Source organism: Rhinoraja longicauda, chromosome 33, assembly GCF_053455715.1.
Source record: "Rhinoraja longicauda isolate Sanriku21f chromosome 33, sRhiLon1.1, whole genome shotgun sequence".
NCBI lineage: Eukaryota > Metazoa > Chordata > Chondrichthyes > Rajiformes > Arhynchobatidae > Rhinoraja > Rhinoraja longicauda.
Genome location: NC_135985.1, coordinates 18,178,968 through 18,204,231, shown reverse-complemented (window position 1 = coordinate 18,204,231; position 25,264 = coordinate 18,178,968). Strand labels below are relative to the sequence as shown.

The window sequence follows — 25,264 nt, the reverse complement described above, 5'->3', positions numbered from 1 at the left end:
CAATTGGGCCAGTGAGTTTTGAGGCATTTGTTTGAACTTAACCAGATAGGATGTGCCTATACACTTCAGAATTCATTGTACTACTGCCATCAGCAGTTGTATCATCAATGAAGATAAGTGAGCCAGTACCTTCAGCAGCCATACGTACCCAGGCCATAACATCCCCACCACTGTATTTCACAGATGAGGTGGTATGCTTTGGATCTTGGGCAGTTCCTTCTCTCCTCCATACTTTGCTCTTGCCATCACTCTGATACAAGTTAATCTTCATCTCATCTGTCCATAAGACCCTTTTCCAGGACTGTGGTTGCTCTTTTAAGTACTTCTTTGCAAACTGCAACATGGTCATCCTATTTTTGCAGCTAACCAGTGGTTTGCATCTTGCAGTGCAGCCTCTGTATTTCTGTTCATGAAGTTTATTGCGAACAGTGGTCATTGACAAATCCACACCTGATTCCTGAAGAGTATTTCGGATCTGTCAGACAGGTGTTTGGGGATTTTTCTTTATTATTGAGAGAATTCTTCTGTCATCAGCTGTGGAGGTCTTCCTTGGTCTGCCAGTCCCTTTACGATTAGTGAGCTCAACAGTGCTCTCTTTCTTCTTAATGATGTTCCAAACAGTTCATTTTGACCTAAGGTTTGGCTGATGTCTCCAACAGTTTTATTCTTGTTTCTCAGTCTCATAATGGCTTCTTTGACTTTCATTGGCACAACTTTGGTCCTCATGCTGATAAACAGCAATAAAAGATTCCAAAGGCGATGGAAAGACTGGAAGAAAGACTAGGTGCTGAGTGCTCTATTATACCTGCATTAAAGAGGCATTTAAACACACCTGAGCAATTACAAACACCTGTGAAGCCATGTGCCCCAAACATTACGGTGCCCTGAAATAGAGGGACTATGTATAAACACAGCTGTAATTTCTACAAGGTGAAACCAAAATGTTTAAAAATACCCCTTAATAAAATCTGACAATGTGCATTTTAATCACATGTGATTTTTTTCTATTACAATCCTCAAATTGTGGAATACAGAGGCAAATAAATAAATGATGGGTCTTTGTCCCAAACATTATGGAGGGCACTGTATTTCTTCTACTCTCACCTTGGTGTGATTTTTCAGTGGTTGTGCTTTACACGCTGAGTTATGTAACCTTCAAAACTAAGTTTCAGCCCAATCTGACCTTTTGGTGCAGTAGGCACAAAAGAGAAATGTGAAGGTGTAAAGTTATTTTACATTTTCTAATTACAAAAACTCACATACTCTTATTTTACAGTAAGATTTTTCATTTATTGAGCTGCATGCATTCAGTTGCCAAAGTTTCATTCAGTTGCCAAGAATCTGTCAAGTAACAGCCTGAAAACCGAGTGACTTTCATCTGTGTTGCAGATGCCGTCATTAAACTAAAACTTCTCCATGGCTTTGTTGAAATCAAGCCCAAAATAATTGGCATATTTTTCTACAATAGAACAGTCAGCGCTTTTATTCCCCAAAAAACTGACCATATGAAGCACTTTTCTCATATATTACAGAATAGAAAAAGACATTTATCCCCAGCCACTAATTCTGGTCAAAGATTCACGTACAATTTGAATGCTGTCCACCCCATGTCAGGGTTTTCTCTATAGTTGCGCAGGACACAGCACACAGAAAAATGTGGCTGCATAGTTCTGGAGAGTTGAGGTTAGGAACAGCAGCAGAGAAACAACCAATTTCTAATTTTTGCTATTAGAAAACCTATCCTACAATCTACGGACAAAAATGAAAGATTTTTGCACTCTTTCTCAATTTCCCTACATAACATGCAATACATGCAATAGTACTGTGAACAATAATAATTAACATATAATCAGTCCATTCGTGTTTGATTTGTTTCAAGAACAATATAGTTTTTTTTGTTTTTTGTCATTGTCGTTGTTAAATGTACGTTTTGTTTTATTTTTAATTCTGTGTATGTAGGGGGGTGGTGGGGGGGTTGGGGGAAACCTTTTTTCAAATCTCCTCCTCAACGGAGATGCGACCTTTACCGTGTCGTATCTCCGTTCGCGCTACGGCCTAACATCGTGGAGTCGGCGGCCTCCAGCTGGGATCGACCTCAAAGACTCCGGTCGCAGGGCCTGGACTTACCATCTCGGAGGCTTCGGCCGTGGGCTCTGCAGACCGCAACATCGGGAGTTCGCAGGTCCCTGGCTGGCGACCGGTTTTTGGGAGCTCCAGCCGTAGCAGCTTCGACCGCCCCGAAGCGCGAGGTACGATCAACCCGCCCGCAGGCCCTTCATCGCCCTGCGTTGACCCGGCCGCAGCACTTTCCATCGCCCGGTGGGGGCTCAGGACTTTCATCGGCCTGCTCGGCTCGGCCCTGGGACTTTCCATCGCCTGGTGGGGGCTTCAAAAAGTTGGGAGCCTCGATCACCTCATGGCACCACGGGAGAAGAATGAGGAGGAGATAAGACTTTGCCTTCCATCACAGTGAGGGTATGCCTAGAGCAATCACTGTGATGGCTGTTTTGTGTAAAAAATTATATCTGTGTGTCTTGTGCTTTTTAATGTCTACTGCCGGACCCTGACGTGAGAGGACGCTGACGTTGAGTATTCGCCGCTTTTCCGTCAGGATAGTTTGTCTGTTTGTTTCTATGTTAATTGTTTTTGTAAAGCGCTTTGAGCATGTGATAAGGCGCTATATAAAATAAATGGATTATTATTATTATTATTATTATTATTATTTTCCAGCTCTCCTAATTCCCAAAGACGTATGCTTTTGCAGGCCTCTGCAAATTGCCCTGAGTGTGTGGGGAGTGGATGCGAATGTGGAATAACATAGAACTAGTATGAACGTGTGATTGATGGTCAGCATGGACTAGGTGGGCCAAAAGGTCTGTTTCCATGCTGTGTTTCTAAACCAAATATATCCATGAAACTGTCTTCTCCTTCAAGCACTTGTTCAAATAAGCATTGTCCAATTGAAGCTGTACACGCTACCCAATCAGACAGTGGTTTCCAATCATAACTGTGCATTTTGCAAAACTACTTTGTCTTATGCTGCCCTTTGGTCCATGGCAAATCATCTTAAATAGCAATCTTTTGGTCCTGAACCATTCAGCTATTGCAGGCAGTACTTACTTTGTTTTGTGTGATCCCTAATTCTTCTTTGGTCTAATGAATGTGTAGGAATAGCAGTGAGTCATTTAGCCCTTGGACATGTTTCATCATTCACTGACATGATTGCTGATCTATAGCCGAAACTTAAAAAACAAATCTTTACCCCCTTTCCCTCATCCAACCAGCTTTCCCAGCTAATTTAATTGTGACTCCTCATCACTGGATTCATCACCATTTTAGTAAATCACCTCTGCATCATCTCCAAAGCTTACACATTCTTCCTCAAAGCAGATTCACACACTATACACTGGACTGTGGCTGTTTTTCCTATAGGTTGGCATATCTTTAAACTTCAAAGCGTGGGTAGTGATGGCAGGAGGACAAGTGACAAGTGCTTCAAAGTGATGGCAGGAGGACAATAGACAATAGGTGCAGGAGTAGGCCATTCAGCCCTTCGAGCCAGCACCGCCATTCAATGCGATCATGGCTGATCACTCTCAATCAGTACCCCGTTCCTGCCTTCTCCCCATACCCCCTCACTCTGCTATCCTTAAGAGCTCTATCCAGCTCTCTCTTGAAAGCATCCAACGAACTGGCCTCCACTGCCTTCTGAGGCAGAGAATTCCACACCTTCACCACCCTCTGACTGAAAAAGTTCTTCCTCATCTCCGTTCTAAATGGCCTACCCCTTATTCTCAAACTGTGGCCCCTTGTTCTGGACTCCCCCAACATTGGGAACATGTTATCTGCCTCTAATGTGTCCAATCCCCTAATTATCTTATATGTTTCAATAAGATCCCTCCTCATCCTTCTAAATTCCAGTGTATACAAGCCCAATCGCTCCAGCCTTTCAACATACGACAGTCCCGCCATTCCGGGAATTAACCTAGTGAACCTACGCTGCACGCCCTCCATAGCAAGAATATCCTTCCTCAAATTTGGAGACCAAAACTGCACACAGTACTCCAGGTGCGGTCTCACCAGGGCCCGGTACAACTGTAGAAGGACCTCTTTGCTCCTATACTCAACTCCTCTTGTTACGAAGGCCAACATTCCATTGGCTTTCTTCACAGTAATCAGAACGGCCTATTCCTGCATCTATTACTTATATTCCTATGTATCCAATCAATGTTATTTCTAAAGGAATCAAACAATATATGCACGCAGAGCTGTAATGCTGAGCAAATTGATCTAGCAAGATAGCTATTTACTTAAAACAATGCACCTTCCATAAATATATTTTAATTTGCCTGCTGTTAATGCAGGTCTTCATATTTATATGGCCACATGGATATCGGAAGCTCGCAGGCCCCTGGGTGGGGACCGACCTCGGGAGCTCCGGCAGCAGCAGCGTCTTCGCCCGCCCCGAATCGCGGGGCTTGGGTCGGCCCGCTGCAGACCTTTCACCGTCCGGCGCGGCCTGAAATAGGCCGCGGGATTTTCCACCGCCCGGCGGGGGCTTCAATGTCGGGTGTCCCGACCGTCCCGACGTGGCAAGTTCCACAGCATGACCGTGGGAGAAGACGGCAGTGGAAGAGAAAGGACATTCTGGCCTTCCATCACAGTGAGGAGGTGACTGGAGGAGACTCACTGTGATGGATGTTTCTTTTTTTTGTTTTGTGTTGGTTTTGTGATTGTGTGTGTTATTGCTTATTTTTATTGCTCTTATTATTGGACTGTGGGTAACGGAATTTCATCCAAAAGACATGTTTTTTTAGATGACAATAAAGGTGATTCTGATTATGATTATGATTAACTCTAATCATAAAAAAGTGAATGCATTGACAAAATTTAAAAGGTACATTTATACTGTGTGAGAGTGTCAGGCAAGACACAGACTAAAATAAAAGACGAATTTATATTGCATCTTACCCTGTTCTCAAAAACTCCTCATAATACTTCACATATAATAAATTATATTCAAATTCAATAGCTGTTATGTTGCACTGCGCAGAACAATAATTTACAAGTTTGACTGAAATGATCAATGATTTCATTTTTTTGTGGCACAGACTAAATAAATCTTTAATCATATCTTTTTGTGGAGATGGCATAGAAATGTTGGACTAAATAAACTCTTCCTAGATTCAACTTCTATGGTCTGAATGGAATTGGTCGAAAGAACAATGCAGGATCTTGCTCAACCTCAATAGCACACTGGACTATGATTTATCTTCCAAGTGCATTGATTTCTAGTGTCCAGTCAGAAGCTGGAAAACTGAACACTGAGGCCCAATGTAGTATCCGAGCTAGAACTACCTAACTCCGCAAACGTTTAGCAACTTTCACTGTAATGTGTCGGGATCAGCATCATTCAAAGGTTTCTGAATCGAACTAATGCAGAACATAAATGTCATGTACTAGCTGGTGTTCGTGCTCATTTAAATTGAACCTACATTCCTCTGTTACAGAGTTGGTTGTTTTAACAGTTTGTTCAATCTTTTAGGAAGTCAAGAGAGAAAAAAAAACAGCCTCAGAAAGAAACTATTAACATGCTTCAATAATTGGTATCATCCTATCACAGTCAAATATAAAAATCTTACAATAAATGGAATTTTGTACTTACTTCAGGCAATGCGTTTCTAATAACAGGAAACTGAAGCCCATAGTTTTCATTGATAAGACTCCTATTCTTTGGGTGGGATGGATTATGCAAAATCTTCATATTCATGGCCATTTTATGCTATTAAAAATATGAGAGATTAGTTTATTGAAATGTACTTATGCACGAAGTGTTGCTTTAAATTATCTAATAATAGTAGAAAAAGGCAAGTTACAGCAGACTGATACTTTCTTCATGAGGTTTTCATTCCTTTTCTACTCTGCAATATGCTAATCTTCCCTTTATGTTCACTCAATAACATAAACCTGTAAATTTAATATCCTAGGTTCTGGTCCCAATGTCCTAGGCCATCTGCCATCACACTGCCAAGTCACCACCCTATTCTACTCCAACCCACAACCTCTTCCCCCCACACCATCCATAATCACCAGGGAGAGGCAAAGATGTGGTAAAATAAATATGGGGAAATTCCTTAATGACTCTTCCTTCCAGGAAAGCATAGTAAGTGAGGGGCACATTCTTCAATATCTATTGAAATTTTAAAGACAGTAATGTATAATTTGGCGTTCCACATGATATGCATCATTTTGACTTCTCTAGCCTATCTGACCTATGGGTATTTAGGAACATGAATTACCTATTTTCTTAGGCACAAAATGCTGGGGTAACTCAGCGGGTCAGGCAGCATCTCTGGAGAAAATGGATGTGATGTTTCAGGTCAGGACCCTTCTTCAGACTGATTGTGGTAAGAAGGGTGGGGAAAAAAAGTGGAAGCGATAACGCAAAAGACAACAGGTTACCTCAGGCAAGGAGGTTTGTTGATAGGCCTATTGTTGAATAGAGGCAGGTGTGAGCTCAAGAGGGTTACATAGTTGCTAACTGTGGAAATGGTTTACAGACCTTTGGTGGAGGAAGGGGGAGAAAAGGGAGGGGAGGTGGCAGGGAGGTGTTTGTATAAATTACCTAAAATTAGAGAATTCAACGTTCATAAGTTGTAAGCTACCCAAGCAAAATATCAGGTGCAGTTCCTCCAATTTGCATGTGGCCTCACTGTGGCAATGGAAGAGGCCCAGGACAGAAAGATCAGTATGGGAATGGGAAGGGGAGTTAAAGTGATTATCAACCAGGATATCTAGTTGGCCTTGGAGGATCGAGCATGTGTTCAACAAAACGGTCGCCAAATCTACACTTGGTCTTGCCAATGTACAGAAGCCCACATCGGGAATACCGGATGCAGAAGATGAGGTTAGAGGAGGTGCAAAAGAACCTCTGTTGCAGCTGGAAGGACTGCAGTGGTCCTTGGATGGAGTTGGGGGAGGGGGTGGAAGGACAGGTGTTACATCTCACTTTTCCCCCTCAGTCTCTACATTCAACACATCAGCTTCCAACATTTCCGTCACCTCCAACATGATTCCACCACTAATCATATCTTCCCATCTCCATCCCTTTCCGTCTTCCGCAGAAATCCACTGAGTTACTTTAGCATTTTGTGTCCATCTTTGGTACAAACCAGCATTTACAGTTCCTTTATTACCTATTTTGATCCTCTATTAGGTTACAGTTGATAAGTATCGCAACTCTAGTTACCCACTATGGTTCTATAACCCCATATAATAAAAAAAATATCAATAAGGGCGGCACGGTAGCACAGCGGTAGAGTTGCTGCTTTACAGCGAATGCAGCGCCGGAGACTCAGGTTCGATCCTGACTACGGGTGCTGCACTGTAAGGAGTTTGTACGTTCTCCCCGTGACCTGTGTGGGTTTTCTCCGAGATCTTCGGTTTCCTCCCACACTCCAAAGACGTACAGGTATGTAGGTTAATTGGCTGGGTAAAAATGTTTTTTTTAAAATTGTCCCTAGTGGGTGTAGGATAGTGTTAATGTACGGGGATCGCTGGGCGGCACGGACTTGGTGGGCCGAAAAGGCCTGTTTCCGGCTGTATATATATGATATTATGGCGAGTCCGAAACTTGTTGGTTGTAGACGAAGTTTATTGCAGCCGCAATACACGAATACAGAGTTAAACAACAAGGTACAGGACAACCAATACAAACTTACTGTCTTCCTTGAAGACTTCGCCGAACTGTCTAAAACGGGCGCCAAACGCGCACATGACATCGCTGGCCAATCAGCGATGTCGCTCCCTGGACCAATCCCCATGGTCGCGTTCCCACGTGACCTCGCTGGCCAATCCGAGGGTTCGACGACCTGGACCATTCTCTATGGTCGCTACATGACCCCCCCCAGAACCCGAGGTGCGGAACCTAGCAGGGAGCCGGATTTCGCGACCATAACGAGTACGGAGAGGAACAGCCGGAACCACAGGAGCCGGAGGTTCCGGACTTGGTGGAACGGCCGGAACGAGAGGTTCTGGAGGAACTACCGGCACGGGGGGTCCTGGAGGAACTGCCGAAACGGGGGGTCCTGGAGGAACTGCCGGAACGGGGGGTCCTGGAGGAACTGCCGGAACGGGGGTTTCCGGACTGGGCGGAACTAACGGAGGTCGGCCTCTCCTAGGGGTTTGACCGACCAGGACTGGTTGATCCGGGTCCAAATGGGCCGGTTTGAGCCGGGACACCGAGACGAGTTCACTCTTGCCGCCCATGTCCAAGGTGAAAGTAGCCGTCCCCTTACGTAAAACCCGGAACGGCCCTTGATAGACCCTCTGCAACGGGGCGCGATGGGCATCTTTACGCAGAAAAACAAACTCACAGTCCTTCAGGGAAGACGGTTCATGTACCATGGGACACCCATGACGTGAAGTCGGAACTGGAGCCAGGGAGCCCACCCGTTCCCGGAGAGATGCTAACGCTGATGGGACTGTAGGGAGCAGGTCTGAAAGGTCCGGAAACAGATCTCCGGGTACTCGAAGTGTCGAGCCATATACTAGCTCTGCGGACGACGCACCGAGATCTGGCTTAGGAGCAGTCCGGATGCCTAAAAGAACCCAAGGGAGTTGGTCTACCCAGTCCAGGCCTTCAAGCCTTGCACTGAGGGACGCCTTAAGTTGGCGGTGGAACCTCTCTACGAGTCCATTTGCCTGGGGGTGATATGCAGTTGTGGGTTGTAACTTGGACCCGTACAGTTCCGCCAGCGCGGCCCAGAGGGACGAAGTGAACTGTGGCCCTCTGTCAGTTGTAATAACTGCCGGGACCCCGAAACGAGCTACCCAATGAAGGGCCAAAGTCCTAGCACAAGACGCTGACGAGATATCAAACAATGGGAAAGCCTCTGGCCACCGGGTGAACCGATCCACCACCGTGAGGAGGTGGGTGTAGCCCCGGGAGGAAGGCAAAGGCCCGACCAAATCCACGTGGATGTGGAAAAAACGAAAAGCCGGGACCTCGAAATCCTGTACGGGGGGCTGGACGTGGCGCTGGACTTTAGCGGTCTGACAGGGCACGCAGGAACGTGCCCACCCCGCTACCTGTTTCCGCAGGCCATGCCAGACAAACCTCGCTGCTACCAAGGCAGAGGTGGAGCGGATGGACGGGTGCGCCAGCCCATGAATGGCATCGAAAACCCGGCGCTGAAGGGAGGGCGGTACTACCGGCCTGGGACGAGGAAGAGAAACATCGCACCAGACTTTCGTGCCCTCCGACCCACAAGCTACCTGGGCCAACTTCAATCCCGAAGTGGTGGACCGGTAAGCCGAAACGGTATCCGCCAGGAGCTGTGCCTCCGCAAGCTCCTGGGGATCCACTTCGCAGTCCACCGCCGAAATAGGGGGAAAAGCAGGTCTAGACAGGGCGTCAGCAACGGCATTAAGCTTACCCGCGACATGACGGACATCTGTGGTAAATTCGGAGATAGCAGTTAGATGCCGCTGCTGGCGGGCCGACCATGGGTCAGACAATTTCAAAAAAGCAAATGTTAATGGCTTGTGGTCCGTAAATGCCACAAATGGGCGGCCCTCGAAGAAGTACCTGAAATGACGGACAGCTAAATAGAGAGCTAGAAGCTCTCGGTCAAACGCGCTATATTTCATCTCGGCCGAATTTAGTTGCCGGCTGAAAAACGCTAAAGGCTGCCAACGGCCACCGACCTGCTGCTCCAGAATCCCGCCCACCGCCACGTCAGAGGCGTCAACCGTCAGGGCTGTGGGGGCGGAGGGGCTCGGATGGACCAACATGGTGGCGTCTGCCAAGGCTGCCTTAGCTGCTGTAAAAGCCGACTCTGCAGTCGGGGACCACAACAACTCTACCGGATTCCCCGCAAGGCATTGGAAAAGCGGGCGCAGGACTCGCGCCGCTGCCGGAACAAATCTATGGTAGAAATTAACCATGCCTACGAACTCCTGCAGCCCTTTTACTGTGGTGGGCCTGGGAAAAGCCCGGATAGCCTCTACCTTCTCGGGCAAAGGGGCGGCGCCGGCAGGAGTAATTCTGTGCCCTAGAAAATCGAGAGCAGGCAGGCCGAATTGACATTTGGAGGGTTGGATAATGAGCCCGTGGTCTTGGAGCCGCTGGAACACGGTCCGCAAATGGACCTGGTGTTCCTGCACTGAGGGGCTGGCGACCAGGATGTCGTCCAAATAAATAAACAAAAAGGGTAAACCCCGGCCCACGCGGTCCATCAGTCGCGGGAAAGCCTGTGCCGCGTTCTTTAAACCGAAAGGCATACGCAACCATTCAAACAACCCGAACGGAGTAATAGTTGCAGTTTTCTGTATGTCCTCCGATCGCACCGGAATCTGACGGTATCCTCGCACCAAATCGATTTTGGAAAACACCACCGCTCCTTCCAGCCCAGATGAAAAGTCCTGTAGGTGCGGTATGGGGTAGCGATCAGCCGTGGTGACAGCATTGAGACGCCGATAATCGCCACATGGCTTCCACCCCCCAGATGCCTTGGAGACCATGTGTAACGGCGAGGCCCACGGGCTGTCAGACTGACGGACAATTCCCATTTCCTCCATCTTCCTGAACTCCGCCCTTGCCACCACCAGTTTGTCTGGCGGTAGTCTCCTGGCCCGAGCGAAAACGGGAGGGCCTTCGGTGTGGATGTGATGGACCACACCGTGCTTAGCCGAAGGTGCGTCAAAACGTTGGACGAGCAGCTCTGGGAACTCTGCCAGAATCGCAGCATACGAGTCGGGGGCCGCGACGACGGCCTGGACAGTAGGGCTGGGCGAGGAGGCGATTGTCGGAGCGACGTGCTCATCTTCGGCAGAGGGTCGGAGGTCGTTACCGCGGACATCAGGAACCAGTGAAAAAGCCCAGAGAAAATCTGCGCCCAGGATCGCTTGTTTGACGTCGGCTATGATGAATGGCCATTCGTACGTGCGGAGGCCTAACACAAGGGACATCTTCCGTGTACCGAAAGTGCGAATTGGGCTGCCATTAACCGCGATGAGGGTGGGACCTGTCTTACCCGATCTGGTTTCGAGGTCGGTCGGCGGCACTATGCTGACGATGGCTCCCGTGTCTACCAAAAATTCTGTGTCCGTGAATCGATCATGGACATAGAGGCGCCGGTTCTGGCCAATCGTAACTGCCCCTATGTACGATCGGCCGAGGCATTTCCCGCGAAGGTACAAGGCAAACGACAGTTGCGGGATTCGTTACCCCATCGTAGGTGATAATAGCACCAGCCGCGCTTGTGCGGATCTTTTTGGCGGGCTTTCGAAGAATTGGCGGGAGACGTGGCGCCATCTTGCCGTCGCTGTGGCGTGGTCACCGATGTCGAGACTTTGTTGATTGAACCACTTGCCTTGTTTTTTGCCGCTATGAGCGCGTCCGCTTTCGCTGCATATGCTTCGGGGTCCTTAAAAGAACAATCCGTGAGCAGCAGTCGGACATCCTCGGGAAGTTTCTCGCGGAATGCCTGTTCAAACATCGGGCAATCCGTATGCTCACCGGCTAGCATCATCATTTCGGCCATGAGGACAGAAGGCAGTTGGTCTCCAAGATCCGGTAGGTGCAGATGTTTTGCCGCACCACCATGCTTATTAAACCCGAAGGTTCGCAGTAATACCTTCTTCATGGCCTCGTACTTGTCTTCCGCAGGTGAATTTACGATGAACCGCATCACGCGCTTGGTTGTGTCCGGCGATAGAGCGCTGACGAGGAAGAAGTACTTTGTGGATTCGTCCGACACCTTCTTTATATGGAATTGAGCCTCGGCGTGGATAAACCAAGCTTGCGGTGCGTACGTCCAAAATAACGGAAGATGGACGCCCGCCGCGCTTGACTCCGGTGTGCCCTGCTCGGTCATCGTCAACGAGGCGTCGGGTTCCTGCTCAGTCGGTGATCGTCCAGATCACGTCGGGGTCACCAATATGGCGAGTCCGAAACTTGTTGGTTGTAGACGAAGTTTATTGCAGCCGCAATACACGAATACAGAGTTAAACAACAAGGTACAGGACAACCAATACAAACTTACTGTCTTCCTTGAAGACTTCGCCGAACTGTCTAAAACGGGCGCCAAACGCGCACATGACATCGCTGGCCAATCAGCGATGTCGCTCCCTGGACCAATCCCCATGGTCGCGTTCCCACGTGACCTCGCTGGCCAATCCGAGGGTTCGACGACCTGGACCATTCTCTATGGTCGCTACAATATGATATGATAATTTCAGTTTTTAGATTTTCAAATGATAGAGCCCGAGTCTATGGACATGGACCAAATCTTAATCTTTCATTGTCTTTAAAAAAAATCTTTATTAGCTACAGAGAATAATTGCAACATTTTTAGTGCTCTTTCCTGACTTCAAATAGAGCTACTGGCCCTACAACATATGGCACATTTGAAGGTGCTTAAACTCTACTCAATGAGGCCTAATAAAGGTTTACACAAGAATGGCACGGTATTCCTTGTATTGCACTCAGCTACCCAAGAAATACAATCCAATATTCTATTTGCTTTGGCAATAGTTTCACATTGCTGGTCCTGATCCTTCAGGTATTATTGTACTCGAATTCCCTGTTCATTCACCTCACTCAAAAACTTTTATGATATAAACATGCATGGCATTTATACCACACATGTGCACAATGTATTTCAATGCATTGACATTGAAAGGCATCCATTTATGGTGACCCATTCCACCAATCTATGTAACTTTGTTTGAATTTCTTTTTCCATTTGCTAATAGCAGCCACATACATCTTTGTGGTAACTAAAACTTACTTATACATGTCCATTGTTTCCCTCCAGAACATTGCTAAGTGTAACAACTTCAATGCCAATCCTTCTGGGTTCACACTGCTTACTGATCCCATGGCATCACTAATAGTATTGATTGTAACCTCCTATCTGCCTATTAATTCCTAATCTAATCCAAAAATGGTCTGCAAATCTACTGACCTACTCGATGTTATATTGCACCTTGTTAAAATCAACTCTGTCCTCTTCTTTAAATAAAATCTTTGAGGCTCTGAGTTCATTTTCCATACATTATATTAAAAATCTTAAGTAACCCCTTCACTGTAAAGGTAGAAATAGTGTATCTAAGGACAACTTTGAAGAGATGTTGTACCATCCTTGTGGGAGGAGGTATGTAGCCTGAAGGTTAACAAAGGCATGGAACTGGGGAAGAGGAGGTATTAGCAAAAAGAAAAAGAAATGAGGCCTATCGGTACAAACATCTCCACCAGAATGAGCAGCGAATTACAGTACACTAATCTATCACATCCAACCTTTGTTCGATGAATGTATAAGGAATCAAATTGTGCCATACATGACTGCACAGACCTGTATTTACAGTACAATAAGGTAGCATGATTACATTTTCACTCCAACCTTGCTTCAGATGTGTCTTATGAAATAAATTAAGAGCTTGAAGGCAAAAATATGACTCGTTTTCTATTCCTGCCAAATGATGTAATTTCGTGCTGGTAAAACAACCTAAAGCCTTTTAGAGTCTGTGAACACTAACATATGCTAATAAGCTATAAATGACTGGTTCAGATGGGAAATTCAATTTTTCTTATTGCATTTTCAAGTACGTAAGTAGCTAAAACTGTGCAGTAATATGTAGATGCGTAGGTTTGATGTTTAATACAATTGGGCAAAATCAGTCACTTTAATATAGATTCTGCTCATCCGAGGTTTCAGAAATATCTTTTAACAGCTTTTTTCATGTAGAAATGAGCAATTAATGTTATTGTTGGTCTTCATACTGCATAGATATAAATATAATGGTGCCACAGCTAAAATTAATGTAAATTGGTTCAGCCTGCGTAGAAGGAGTGGCTTTGCCTCTTCTGCAAAGCAACATGGTATGTTTAGTTTATTTTCTTCTCATAAAAATGCCACGGTGCACCAGCAATTCTTCGGTATCTGACCCAAGTTGTTGTTTACATGGTGGCATTGCTGGGATAATCTATCATGGAAAATTCCACACAAACCTAATTCTGCGCAAATCCAATGTTAACTGCATTGTATCCGACCGTCATCTGGGTTTAGATCAACACAAACAAAGAATGAATCTAGAATTGTTCTGATTTGATAGAATAATGTACAGTATATTTTATTAGGAGCGTAGTAGGTAAGACAAAAGGAAGGCAAAATTATTCATGGTTTTTTCCCATCTAGCTTGCTTGGAAAATGCAGGTGTGCTGAACCCTCGAATAAAGTAACTACCTTGGTGAACACAAACATGAAAATGATTTGGAAGAGTTACCAGACAACAGTTGGTCTCTCTGAAATAGTATTTCAAAATCGATAAGTGCCTCCAAAAAATTAATGCAGATATTTATTTTTTACTTACGATATGACCATAACGGTCCAGTCCTTTGTAATTTGTGGGGACCCAAGAGACTGCAGATGCTGGAATTCTGAGCACCAAACAGAATGCTGGAATAAATCAGCAGGTCAGGCAGCCTATGTGGAGGGAAATGGACAGATGGCGTTTCAGTTCTTGACCCTTCTTCAAACTGACAGTGGATGCGAGACAGCTGGTTGAAAGAGGTGAGGGGAAGGGGTGGAAATGAGCTTGAAGTGGAATTTTAAAAAATAAAGTGGAATCAGAAGGAGGGATGGTGGGTAGAAGGGGCAGGGGGAGTGTAAGAAAAATAATCAATAAATAGGAGTCTGACATAGGTGCCCTTGTTATCTTGATGGTCCAGCAATCAGTGGAGGACCAGGGAGATGGCCCTGTCCTACTAGACCTGGTGGTCGTGATAGACTGTCTGGGAGGTTGGAGTTGATGTGCACTATGATCAGCATCAAAGCACTTCATAACGGTGGATTGCAGAGCCACTAATAGGTAGTCATTAAAGCACGCTACCTTGGCACTGGGCTCATCATGGTTTTCTTAAAGCATTGAGAATCTCAGATTGGAGTAGGGAGATGTTGAAGATGTCCACAAATACTCCACCAGGGTTCTAAGGACATGGCCAAGGATTTCAAGTAGGCCTGTTGCTTTCTGCAGATTCACTCTCAGGAAAGCTGATCTGACATCTGCAACCGTGACCCTGGGACAGGAAGATAGAGGGAGATCTGGGAAGGAGGAGGGGAAGGGAGGGACAGAGGAACTATCTAACTATCTAACTATCTAAACTATCTATGGCGCACCCTCAAAAATCATCAGTAAACTTCAATACATTCAAAACTCCGCTGCCCGTCTACTCACCCACACCCCGATCCGTGACCATATCACCCCCGTCCTTTACAAACTCCACTGGCTCCCCATCCCCCAGAGAATCCAGTACAAAATCCTCCTCATAACCTACAAAGCCCTCCATAACCTGGCCCCATCCTACCTGACCGACCTCCTCCACAGGCACACTCCCACCTGCACCCTCCGCTCTGCTGCTGCCAATCTCCTATCCCCCCACATCCGGACCAAACTCAGATCCTGGGGGGACAGGGCTTTCTCCATCGCTGCTCCCACCCTATGGAACTCACTACCCCAAACCGTTAGAGACTCCTCCACACTCACCACATTCAAAACATCACTGAAGTCTCACCTGTTCAGTACTGCCTTCAACCACTGAAGGTCACCTCACCTTCTGTCTCCTTTCTCTGTTTGTTTACTTATTTACTTATTTATCTATTTATGCATTTCCCTATGTTCTCTAAATCCCTGTAAAGCGTCTTTGAGTATATGAAAAGCGCTATATAAATGTAATGCATTATTATTATTATTATTAAAGTTGGAGAAGTCGATGTTCTCCGCAGTTTGCAGCCCAGTGGTATGAACATCGGCTTCTCCAACTTTAGACAGTTCCTTTGTCCCTCCCTTCCCCACCTCCTTCCCAGATCTCCCTCTATCTTCCTGTCTCCACCTATATCCTTCCTTTGTCCCGCCCCCCTGACATCAGTCTGAAGAAGGGTCTCGAACCGAAACGTCACCCATTCCTTCTCTCCCGAGATGCTGCCTGACTTGCTGAGTTACTCCAGCATTTTGTGAATAAATCGATTTGTACCAGCATCTGCAGTTATTTTCTTATACTACCGTGACCCTGGGTACAGGTTTTACGAGGCAGCTGACGTCGGTAGTCTGACCTTCTGTTTAAAACAAATATAGAATATGTTGTTGTCAACAATTCTGCACAATTTGTAGCCCCTCACAGCATGCAAGCCTTGCTGGGTAGATGACAAGGAAAGGTTGGAGTAGTTTATCTGAAATTGGCGAATTCAATGTTAATGCTTTGGGTTGTAGGCTATACAAGCAGAATATGAGCTGTGCTCTTCCTTTTGCATGTTGCCTCTCTCTGGCAATAGAAAATGCAGAGAACAGTCAGATCGATATGGGAATAGGAAAAGGTACTGAAGTGGCTTGCAACCGGGAGCTCCAGCTGGCCCTGTGCAAATAGTAATTTTAGAGTCCACTTCATTTGAATATCCTGACAAGCAGTAGCTGGCTTTTATATTCTGACTAATCAGTTCTTGGTTTATGGAATCTAGTGAACCACTGTTTTCAAGACCACAGCCATATCTTAACATTTAATCTAAGTAATTTACATCTGTAAATCCTGTTTCTCTTATTTGGTTGAAATAAATGGCCTATGTAAAGAATCTGGGGAGAATGTAAAAATGGGATTAATGTAGGATTAGTGTAAATGGGTGGCGATGGTCAGCTGGGACTTTAGAGCCAGTTTCCGAGCTAAAACTCTATTCTTCGCAAATCTTACAAATCCTGAACAAGTGAGCTCCAGATCGACGCTTCGCTGAAGAATAAAGTATCAGCACACTGAGCCATTCTGGTCAATTAAAATTCGGCAGACTGGGCATTATTGCGCAGACATCTCCACTCCATTCTTTCCCAAGCCTCATTTTCACCAAGTTATTGGTCAAAGATATAATAGTTTCACCTGTTCTGTATTACTGTGCCCCAGAAATATTCCTCACCAATCTATCCGCTCTCACTATCGTCTTGTAGTATTGTTCTTGAAGCTTTTGAGATTTTTGCATTAGAATATAGCCATCTCCATCTTTCTCTACGAAATTGTGTATACCTTTTCAGCATTTAAACACACTGCTATGGCTTTTAAAATGACTCCATCCCGAGAAAAAAATTGTAAATCTATGGGTATTTTTAATACATTTTTATTAAAATCAAACGAACAAGCATCTGATACCTGAATTCCGGGTGAGGTATGTTGAGGTGCATTTCCCAACTGAGGACCTTGATACTTTTTACGCAAAGAAGGATAAGCCTCATGTTTCTTTATTATTTTGCGATTGGCTGGAATCGTACTAAATCAAACAAATTTATAAAAACATTAGCTCCTTGGAGGATTTGGTGACAAAAAAAGTTTTAATATAAACAAGCACATTATGTTCAATGGAATTAGGTGAGATTTTTCAAACTGGGAGTTTAATTAGCACAAGGAATTATTATATTCCTTGGGTGACACAGTGGCAGAGTTGCTTCCTTACAATGCCAGAGACTCAGGTTCGATCCTAACTACGGGCGCTGTCTGTACATTCTCCCTGTGCCTGCTGGGTGTTCCAGCTTCCTCCCACATTCCAAAGATGTGCAGGTTTGTACGTTAATTGGCTTCTGTAAATTGTCCCTAGTGTATAGGATAGAACTGTTGTACTATTGATAGAGAAAGATAATCTGTCATCAGAATTGGAAAAGTGAGAAAACAAGCATGTTTTAAATTGCAGCAAAGGGAGGGTTTTGGAAGAGAAAGAAGAGTCTGGGGGAGTAGTGACTTTTTCATTTAAGGTACTGTACACCTTACAGTCGTAACGCAAAATCAGAATCATTCAGTTCACAAGGTGGTCCTCTGCTCTGACACTTGTTCCATTGCTGTCTCTCTTGCACACATGGGAATGGTTAATTTTCATTGTGCATCAGATAGGGAAACCTATGTCTCTCCGCAGGGAATTTCAAATATGTGTTTTACTTCTTGATGTTTTTCCACGATAAAATATAGGAAATACTTTCAATAAGTCCTGGTTCCATTAGACTTAACATTCCATCCTTGTGATCAAATAATAACAAATTGAGTTGGCACTTATAATATGCATGGTATTACTCACTCAGCTAAACGGTGACCAGCTGGCAAATCTTTGTATTCTACAGCAGGAAGGGTCAGCACTTGACTATTGATCGAATTCAAATATTCTGCTGCATGTCTCTGTAATAAAATTTATTTTCATCAGGATATGGTGATTGAACAACCCTGCACGTGCTTGCTTTAGGACAAACACTATTTTGGCTTGAAATGACCACTGAGAGATTTGAATAATTCATGTTGTCAAAAATACCATGTGCATATTTTCCTTTAATATAAATGCAGAACTGGAAAAACAGTCAGGTCAAGACCCACTTTTCTTTCCAACTTCATGTCATCAGGAGAGTGAAACAGGGAAGGGATTGATTATGGATTTGTCGGTTTTGATTGTTGCCATATTGGATCCTTCAAAAGCTCAGGAGAATTTTTTTTAAAAGGGACAACAATTATGAAAATCTTGCCAAGAATTTTAATCAAACTTTGTAGGTGCATATATAAGGGTGCACTGGAATTTCTGGGCACATATATGCATTAAAGGTATAGGTTTAGTTTAGGAGGTGGTACATTCCTTTGACCTTTTATATTGGGCTTTGGTGTGCTTCTGATTAAAGGTTCTACTTAGCCCTCTATAATGTTTGGGATGAAGACCCATCATTTATTTATTGTACTCCACACTTTGAGGTTTGTAATAGAAAAAAATCACATGTAGTTAAAGTGCACATTGTCAGATTTTAATAAAGGCCATTTTTATACATTTTGGTTTCAGTATGTAGAAATTACAGCAGTGTTTATACATAGTCCCCCCATTTCAGGGCATCATAATGTTTGGGACACAGCAATGTCATGTAAATGAAAGTAGTTATGTTTAGTATTTTGATGCATATCCTTTGCATGCAATGACTGCTTGAAGTCTGCGATTCATGGACATCACCAGTTGCTGGGCGTCTTCTCTGGTGATGCTCTGCCAGGCCTGTATTGCAGCCATCTTTAGCTTTTGCATGTTTTGAGGGGTTGTCCCCTTCAGCTTTCTCTTCAGCATGTAAAAGGCATGCTCAATTGGGTTCAGATCAGGTGATTGACTTGGCCACTCAAGAATTGACCATTTTTTAGCTTTGAAAAACTCCTTTGGTGCTTTAGTAGTATGTTTGGGATCATTGTCTTGCTGCAGAATGAACCGCCGGCCAATGGATTTTGAGGCATTTGTTTGAACTAGAGCAGATAGAATGTGTCTACACACTTCAGAATTCATTATGCTACCACCATCAGCAGTTGTATCATCAATGAAGATAAGTGAGCAGCCATACATGCCCAGGCCATAACATCCCTACTATCGTGTTTCACAGATGAGGTGGTATGCTTTGAATCTTGGGCAGTTTCTTCTCTCCTCATACTTTGCTCTTGCTATCACTCTGATATAAGATAGGGCGGCACGATGGCGCAGCGGTAGAGTTGCTGCCTTACAGCAAATGCAGCGCCGGAGACCCGGATTCGATCCCGGCTACGGGTGCTGTCTGTCTGGGGTTTCTACGTTCTCCCCATGACCTGCGTGGGTTTTCTCCAAGATCTTCAGTTTCCTCCCACACTCCAAAGATGTACAGATTTGTAGGTTAATTTGCTTGTTAAAATGTAAAAATTGTCCCTAGTGGGTATAGGATAGTGTTAATGTGTGGGGATCGCTGGTTGGCGCGGACCCGGTGGGGCTGTAAGGGCCTGTTTCCACGCTGTATCACTAAACTAATCTAAAGTAAACTAATCTTTGTCTCATCTGTCCACAAAACCTTTTTCCAGAAATGTGGTTGTTCTTTTAAGTTCTTCTTGGCAAACTGTAACCTGGTCATCCTATTTTTGCAGCTAACCAGTGGTTTGCATCTTGCAGTGTAGCCTCTGTATTTCTGCTCATGAAGTCTTTTGCAGACAGTGGTCATTGACAAATCCACACCTGACTCCAGAAGTGTGTTTCTGATCTGTCGGACAGGTGTTTGGGGATTTTTCTTTATTATAGAGAGAATAATTCTGTCATCAGCTGTGGAGGTCTTCCTTGGCCTGCCAGTCCCTTTGCGATTAGTGAGCTCACCGGTGCTCTCTTTCTTCTTAATTATATTCCAAACAGTTGTTTTGGGACGCCTAAGGTTTGGCTGATGTCTCTAAGTTTTATTCTTGGTTCTCAGTCTCATAAACGGCTTCTTTGACTTTCATTGGCACAACTTTGGTCCTCATATTGATAAACAGCAATAAAAGTTTCTAATGGTGATGGAAAGGCTGGAGGAAAGACTGGTGGCTGAGAGCTCTCTTATACCTGCATGAAGGAGGCAACTAAACACACCTGAGCAATTACAAACACCTGTGAAGCCATGTGTCCCAACATTATGGTGCCCTGAAATGGGGGGACGATGTATAAACACTGCTGTAATTTCTTCATGGTGAAACCAAAATGTATAAAAATTGCCTTTATTAAAATCTGACAAAGTGCACTTTAACCACATGTGATTTTTTTCTATTACAAATCTAAAATTGTGGAGTACAGAGGCAAATAAATAAATGATGGGTCTTTGTCCCAAACATTATGGAGGGCACTGTAGGATCTCCATGCCATCCTGAATGTCCTTTCCCAATTTTCATGGTGTTAAGGATCAAAGGGTCAAATAATTTGCGGAGAATATTACATTTGTTTCCTAAGGTGGCTTTGAGGACATCCTTAAATTGTTTCTTCTGTTCACCATGAAGACAATGAAGCAATGATTTTAATATTACATTCCTCACTGAAAACGTTTTTAAAGTACAGGTAAAAGTAGCATTGACGTTGCTGATTTTAAAACTCTTAAGAGTTCTCACTGTAGAATAATAAAGTATCATGCTTCACAAAAACAATAATAACAATAACAACTTCAATATGTAATGGGGATCCAAATGATATGACAACTGACACAAATTCTATGATATTTTTTTGAGAAAAACATGTTTAAACCAGAGCATTACTGTATAAATTATAAATTAATTATTATTGTGCATGCATTGCAAGCAATGAGCAAAATATTTATTGTTTGATATTTTTGAAATCTCTCTCTTCTATCCTGCAGGGGCTGACCAAAACTGACGTATGTTTGCCCAAGAAAACAGCGTTTTTTCAGTGGGGCACTTATTCTACCAATAGAGCAACCTTTCAGGATTAAACCTGTGAAGCCAATGCAAAAAACACTTGTTTTTCAATCTGTTCAAATACATTTACACCATCACTAACCATGACATTTGGAACTTTCCTCTGCTTAGAATGGTTTAATCCCACAGTCTGGCACAATAATTAAAATATACACTTCATTTTCCTACCTTGCACTAAAAAATAATAAAATTGTTTAAACTAATTCAGTTGATAAAGTGGTAACAAATCAAACATTTCACGAAGATTGATCTTTAGGAAAATAAATAAATGTTACTTTTGTGGACCAACAACTAACAAAACTATTTTAGCAGGCTAACATCAGTTTTCAGGTCTGAAATTATGAGATAAATCCCCAGGAAAAGTCATCTTTATCCTGTGTATTTCAAACATCTTTGGGGACCTCTCAACTCTACACCTGATCCGTTTTCTTACCTGATTTGTTCATGCCCATTACTGACAAGACTAATTTCTTGCCACACCAGCAGGGGGAGTTGGTTGTCCCATCTGCTTGTCCCTGGACAAGTTTCCCAACTGAAGGCTTCGTGTGGAACTAATACTTGGCTTCTTGCCGCTTTTGCAAGGATGCATTGCACTTTTTTTTTAAACTAATAAAATCATTTTAATACAGTAGGTGCCAAGTCCTGTCTGGAAGTACCTCATTCAAAAGAAATATTAAATTGACAAAAAGGAATGGTTCTACTTATTTATTCTATTTTTCCATTTATTTTCATTTCTCTTTTTCTTTTCCAGCCAACTAATTCTACATATTCATAAATGAATACTACAGAGAGAGGCTGTCAATCCTTCAAGAATTTGTTAAAAGCGCAATCCAGTTAGTCCTTTCCTTGGTTATTTCCCCAATTCCTGCAATTTTCCTTTCCTACAAGTATTCATCAAAATCCCTTATGAAAGCTAATATTGAGCCAGTTTCCACCACCCTATCACACAGCACATTCCAAACTCCAACCACTCACCATATAAAAAAGTTTTCCTCGTGTTGCCTCTGGTTTTTTGCCAATCACCTTAAATTTGTGCCCGCTGGTTATCGACCCACCCACAACTGAAAGCTCTTTACTTATTTTCTGAAAACCTTAGCAACCCTAAATGCCTGGATTAAATCTCTTTAACATTCATGCTTTAAGACGAACTACTTATTAATTTAGTGGGACAGGTAGGATCTATGGGAAGAGAAACATTGGTTAATGACCTTTCACTTGAAATAAAATCCTCTCTCCACATATGCTGTCTGATTTACTTAATAGTTCTGGCATTTTGTGCTTTTAATCCATCATGTGTAATGATTTGTTTTTGTGTTTTTATTTAATATTCTAGCTGATTTACATTTATCAATTATTATTTTACTATTACTATTATTTAAGGTGAGAGGGGCAAGATGAGGTAACTTTTTCACTCAGTGTGTATATGGAACGAGCTACGATGTAGTCGATGCAGGGACTATAACATCTTGGTCGGCATGGACGAGTTGGGCCAAAGGATCTGTTTCTGTGCTGTATGACTCTACACCTTTATTATTTATTAATCAGTAGATACATATTGAATTCCACTGACCTTCAGCCCAATTTCAGTTCTGTGTATGGCTGTTTCAAGTGACTGAATATCCACTGTCTGTCCATCACTTTGTATTTTTATATGTGAGAGATTTTCCTTCAGTTCCTTAAGATCTTCTTGAACCTAAAGAGAAAAAAGAAATGAACAAGCAATCATCAGAAGAAATATTATCTTCTCTTTCCTCATCTGACACTCATTTGTCTCCCTTTCATCTCAAGCCTTTGTCACCTACTTCATCCGTACCAATCAACCCATCATCACCTGTATCCAACTATCACTTGTCAGGTATTTATTCACAAAAGACTGAAGAAGGGTCTCGACCCGAAACGTCACCCATTCCTTCTCTCCTGAGATGCTGCCTGACCTGCTGAGTTACTCCAGCATTTTGTGAATAAATACCTTCGATTTGTACCAGCATCTGCAGTTATTTTCTTATATCACTTGTCAGGTATTGTCCCACTTCCTTCCGGCCTAGCTCTTTTCCAGATTTTACCCCTCACCCCTACCCCCACCATAATTAATCTGAAGAAAAGAGCCAACTCTAAACGTCATCAATCCTCCATAGATATTGTCTAATCTGCTGAGGTACTACAGCACTTTATGTTTTGGTTAAGATTCCAGCATCTGCAGTTCCCTGTATCTAACTTTATTATCTCTTAGCTGGTCCTCAGATTGTACGACCCTTACCTCTTGGTCACAAAGTTATGAGTTCAAATTCTACTGCAAACTTTGAGCACAGAAATCTGGCCTACTTTTGCTATATTGAAGGGAGTGTTGTACTGACAGAAATGTTGTCTTTTTAAACCAAAACTCTACCTGTATTGGCAGATGGATGTAAAATATTCCATGATACCATTTTAAATAAGGGTAGAGTCATCCCTGCTTAACATGAGATTATTTGATAGTTATTTGATTGATGTTTATGGGATCTTAGCTGTGCACAAATTGGCCACATTGTAAGAACGAATTTACTTCAAAATATTCATTTCAAAGTGCTTTGGAATACTTTGAGGTTGTGAAAGGTGCTATAGAAATCCAAGTATTAAATCCCATATCATTATTTCAAGAAATACACCTTTTTGGATGGAACAGTATAACAGCATCCAAACTAAACTGGTACTCCCTTGAAATTATGTGTTATTCCAGTGTGTGCTTTTAAATGTCTAACCAGTTAACAATTCGCGGAATATTTTTGCTGATGTTAACCTGGACTTTCGATGCTGGTTATATCAGTGCAAAATATACAATTTACTGCCACTATCTCAAATAATAGAATATTTCCTCCAAGATAATGAAACATTATAAAACAGGTAAATGATCTTACTGCAAATAATGCAAAGTTGGTCATCCTCATAATTGCTTCAGAGCTTTTCAATGGCTAGCTAACCACAATGTTTAAAGATATATATCTAACTAGACCAAGTCGGGCCCAAACCTCTCCTGCATTGGTGCAGCACCCTCTCCTCCTCCCTCTCCCTCTTCTTCCCCCTCCCTCCCCCCCCACTCCATCCCCCTCAACCCCCCTTATCCTCCTTCCTCCCCCCTTCCTTCCACCCCCTCCCTCCCTCCCTAGGAGATAGATTTAAACTTTAAAATGTGAATAACTTTAAAAATATAACACCGATTTCAATGAAACTTCTTCCATTAGGACCAAAGGGATGACAGTGAGTAAGGTGGGCCTAAAATTGTCGCACTATCGTGTACTGTTTTAGCTATAGTTCAGGAACAAACAAACAAACAAACAAGAGTTTTAGTATATAGATTTGTTCTAATCACCATATCACCATTGGTCTTTTCCAATGGATCATTACCCTCCCACACCACTCCTATTAAATATTTGTCAAATGTCCTTTTGAAAAGGTATTATTCTAAACAAAATAAAAATTTATGAAGCATCTTTAATGTTGTGATGATTCCAAAGGCACTAACTAGAACCGTTATAGAGGAAAACATGAGAATGAATCACATAAATACTAGTCTTGAGTTTTGAAGGGGGAGGGGGGAATAAAAGAGATTCATAAGGACATAATACCTACATTTTAGTCTTGGCACAGTTGCCAGTGCTGGAGCAACTATATTAAGGACTGATCAGTGGACACCTGATATCTCAGCCTGAGATGGAGTATCGAGAAAGAAAAGGACTACTAAAGGGTTTGAAAAGGGATGATGTGTTTAAGTCAAGGCGTTGCTTAAATTGAAGCCAGAGAACAGGGCGAGTGCAAGGCTGAATGGGAGTCAGTGCGAGCTGCAACACAGGTGGGGAGGGCTTGGGTAAGTTCAGCCAAGAGAGACCAGCCAGGCTGCACTGAGACATAGACAGTGGGGGGTTGGGAAGGTTCAGCCGAGAGAGACTGGCCAGGTTATACTAGGATGTAGATACACGGGATTTACAAAAAAAGGCACAAAGTGCTGAAGTAACTAAGCGGGTCATGCGACAAAGTGCTGGAGAAACACAGTTG

The 25,264-nt window shown here is 43.5% G+C and overlaps 2 protein-coding genes across 10 annotated transcripts in view; one reads left to right on the top strand and one right to left on the bottom strand.

The window, feature by feature from the left end:
* Window positions 1–25,264, bottom strand: part of iqch (IQ motif containing H) — a 121,998-nt gene that overhangs the window by 96,445 nt on the left and 289 nt on the right. For 5 of the 9 annotated variants that reach the window (XM_078427556.1, XM_078427559.1, XM_078427558.1 and 2 more), the window contains exons 2-5: window positions 22,806–22,928; window positions 18,105–18,202; window positions 17,192–17,309; window positions 5,666–5,782 (exon numbers count right to left, since the gene is read on the bottom strand). In XM_078427556.1, the coding sequence (XP_078283682.1) occupies window positions 5,666–5,782; window positions 17,192–17,309; window positions 18,105–18,202; window positions 22,806–22,928 (456 nt within the window). Of the gene's footprint in view, window positions 1–5,665; window positions 5,783–14,376; window positions 14,442–17,191; window positions 17,310–18,104; window positions 18,203–22,805; window positions 22,929–25,264 lie in introns of those variants that run through there. The other 4 variants (XM_078427560.1, XM_078427563.1, XM_078427562.1 and 1 more) reach the window with 4 other exon arrangements.
* The window catches only part of aagab (alpha and gamma adaptin binding protein), a 33,491-nt gene continuing 33,267 nt past the window's right edge, over window positions 25,041–25,264 (top strand). Inside the window, exon 1 of the mRNA XM_078427567.1 lies at window positions 25,041–25,076. The gene's annotated coding sequence lies outside the window, so the exon portion shown is untranslated. The remainder of the gene's footprint in view (window positions 25,077–25,264) is intronic.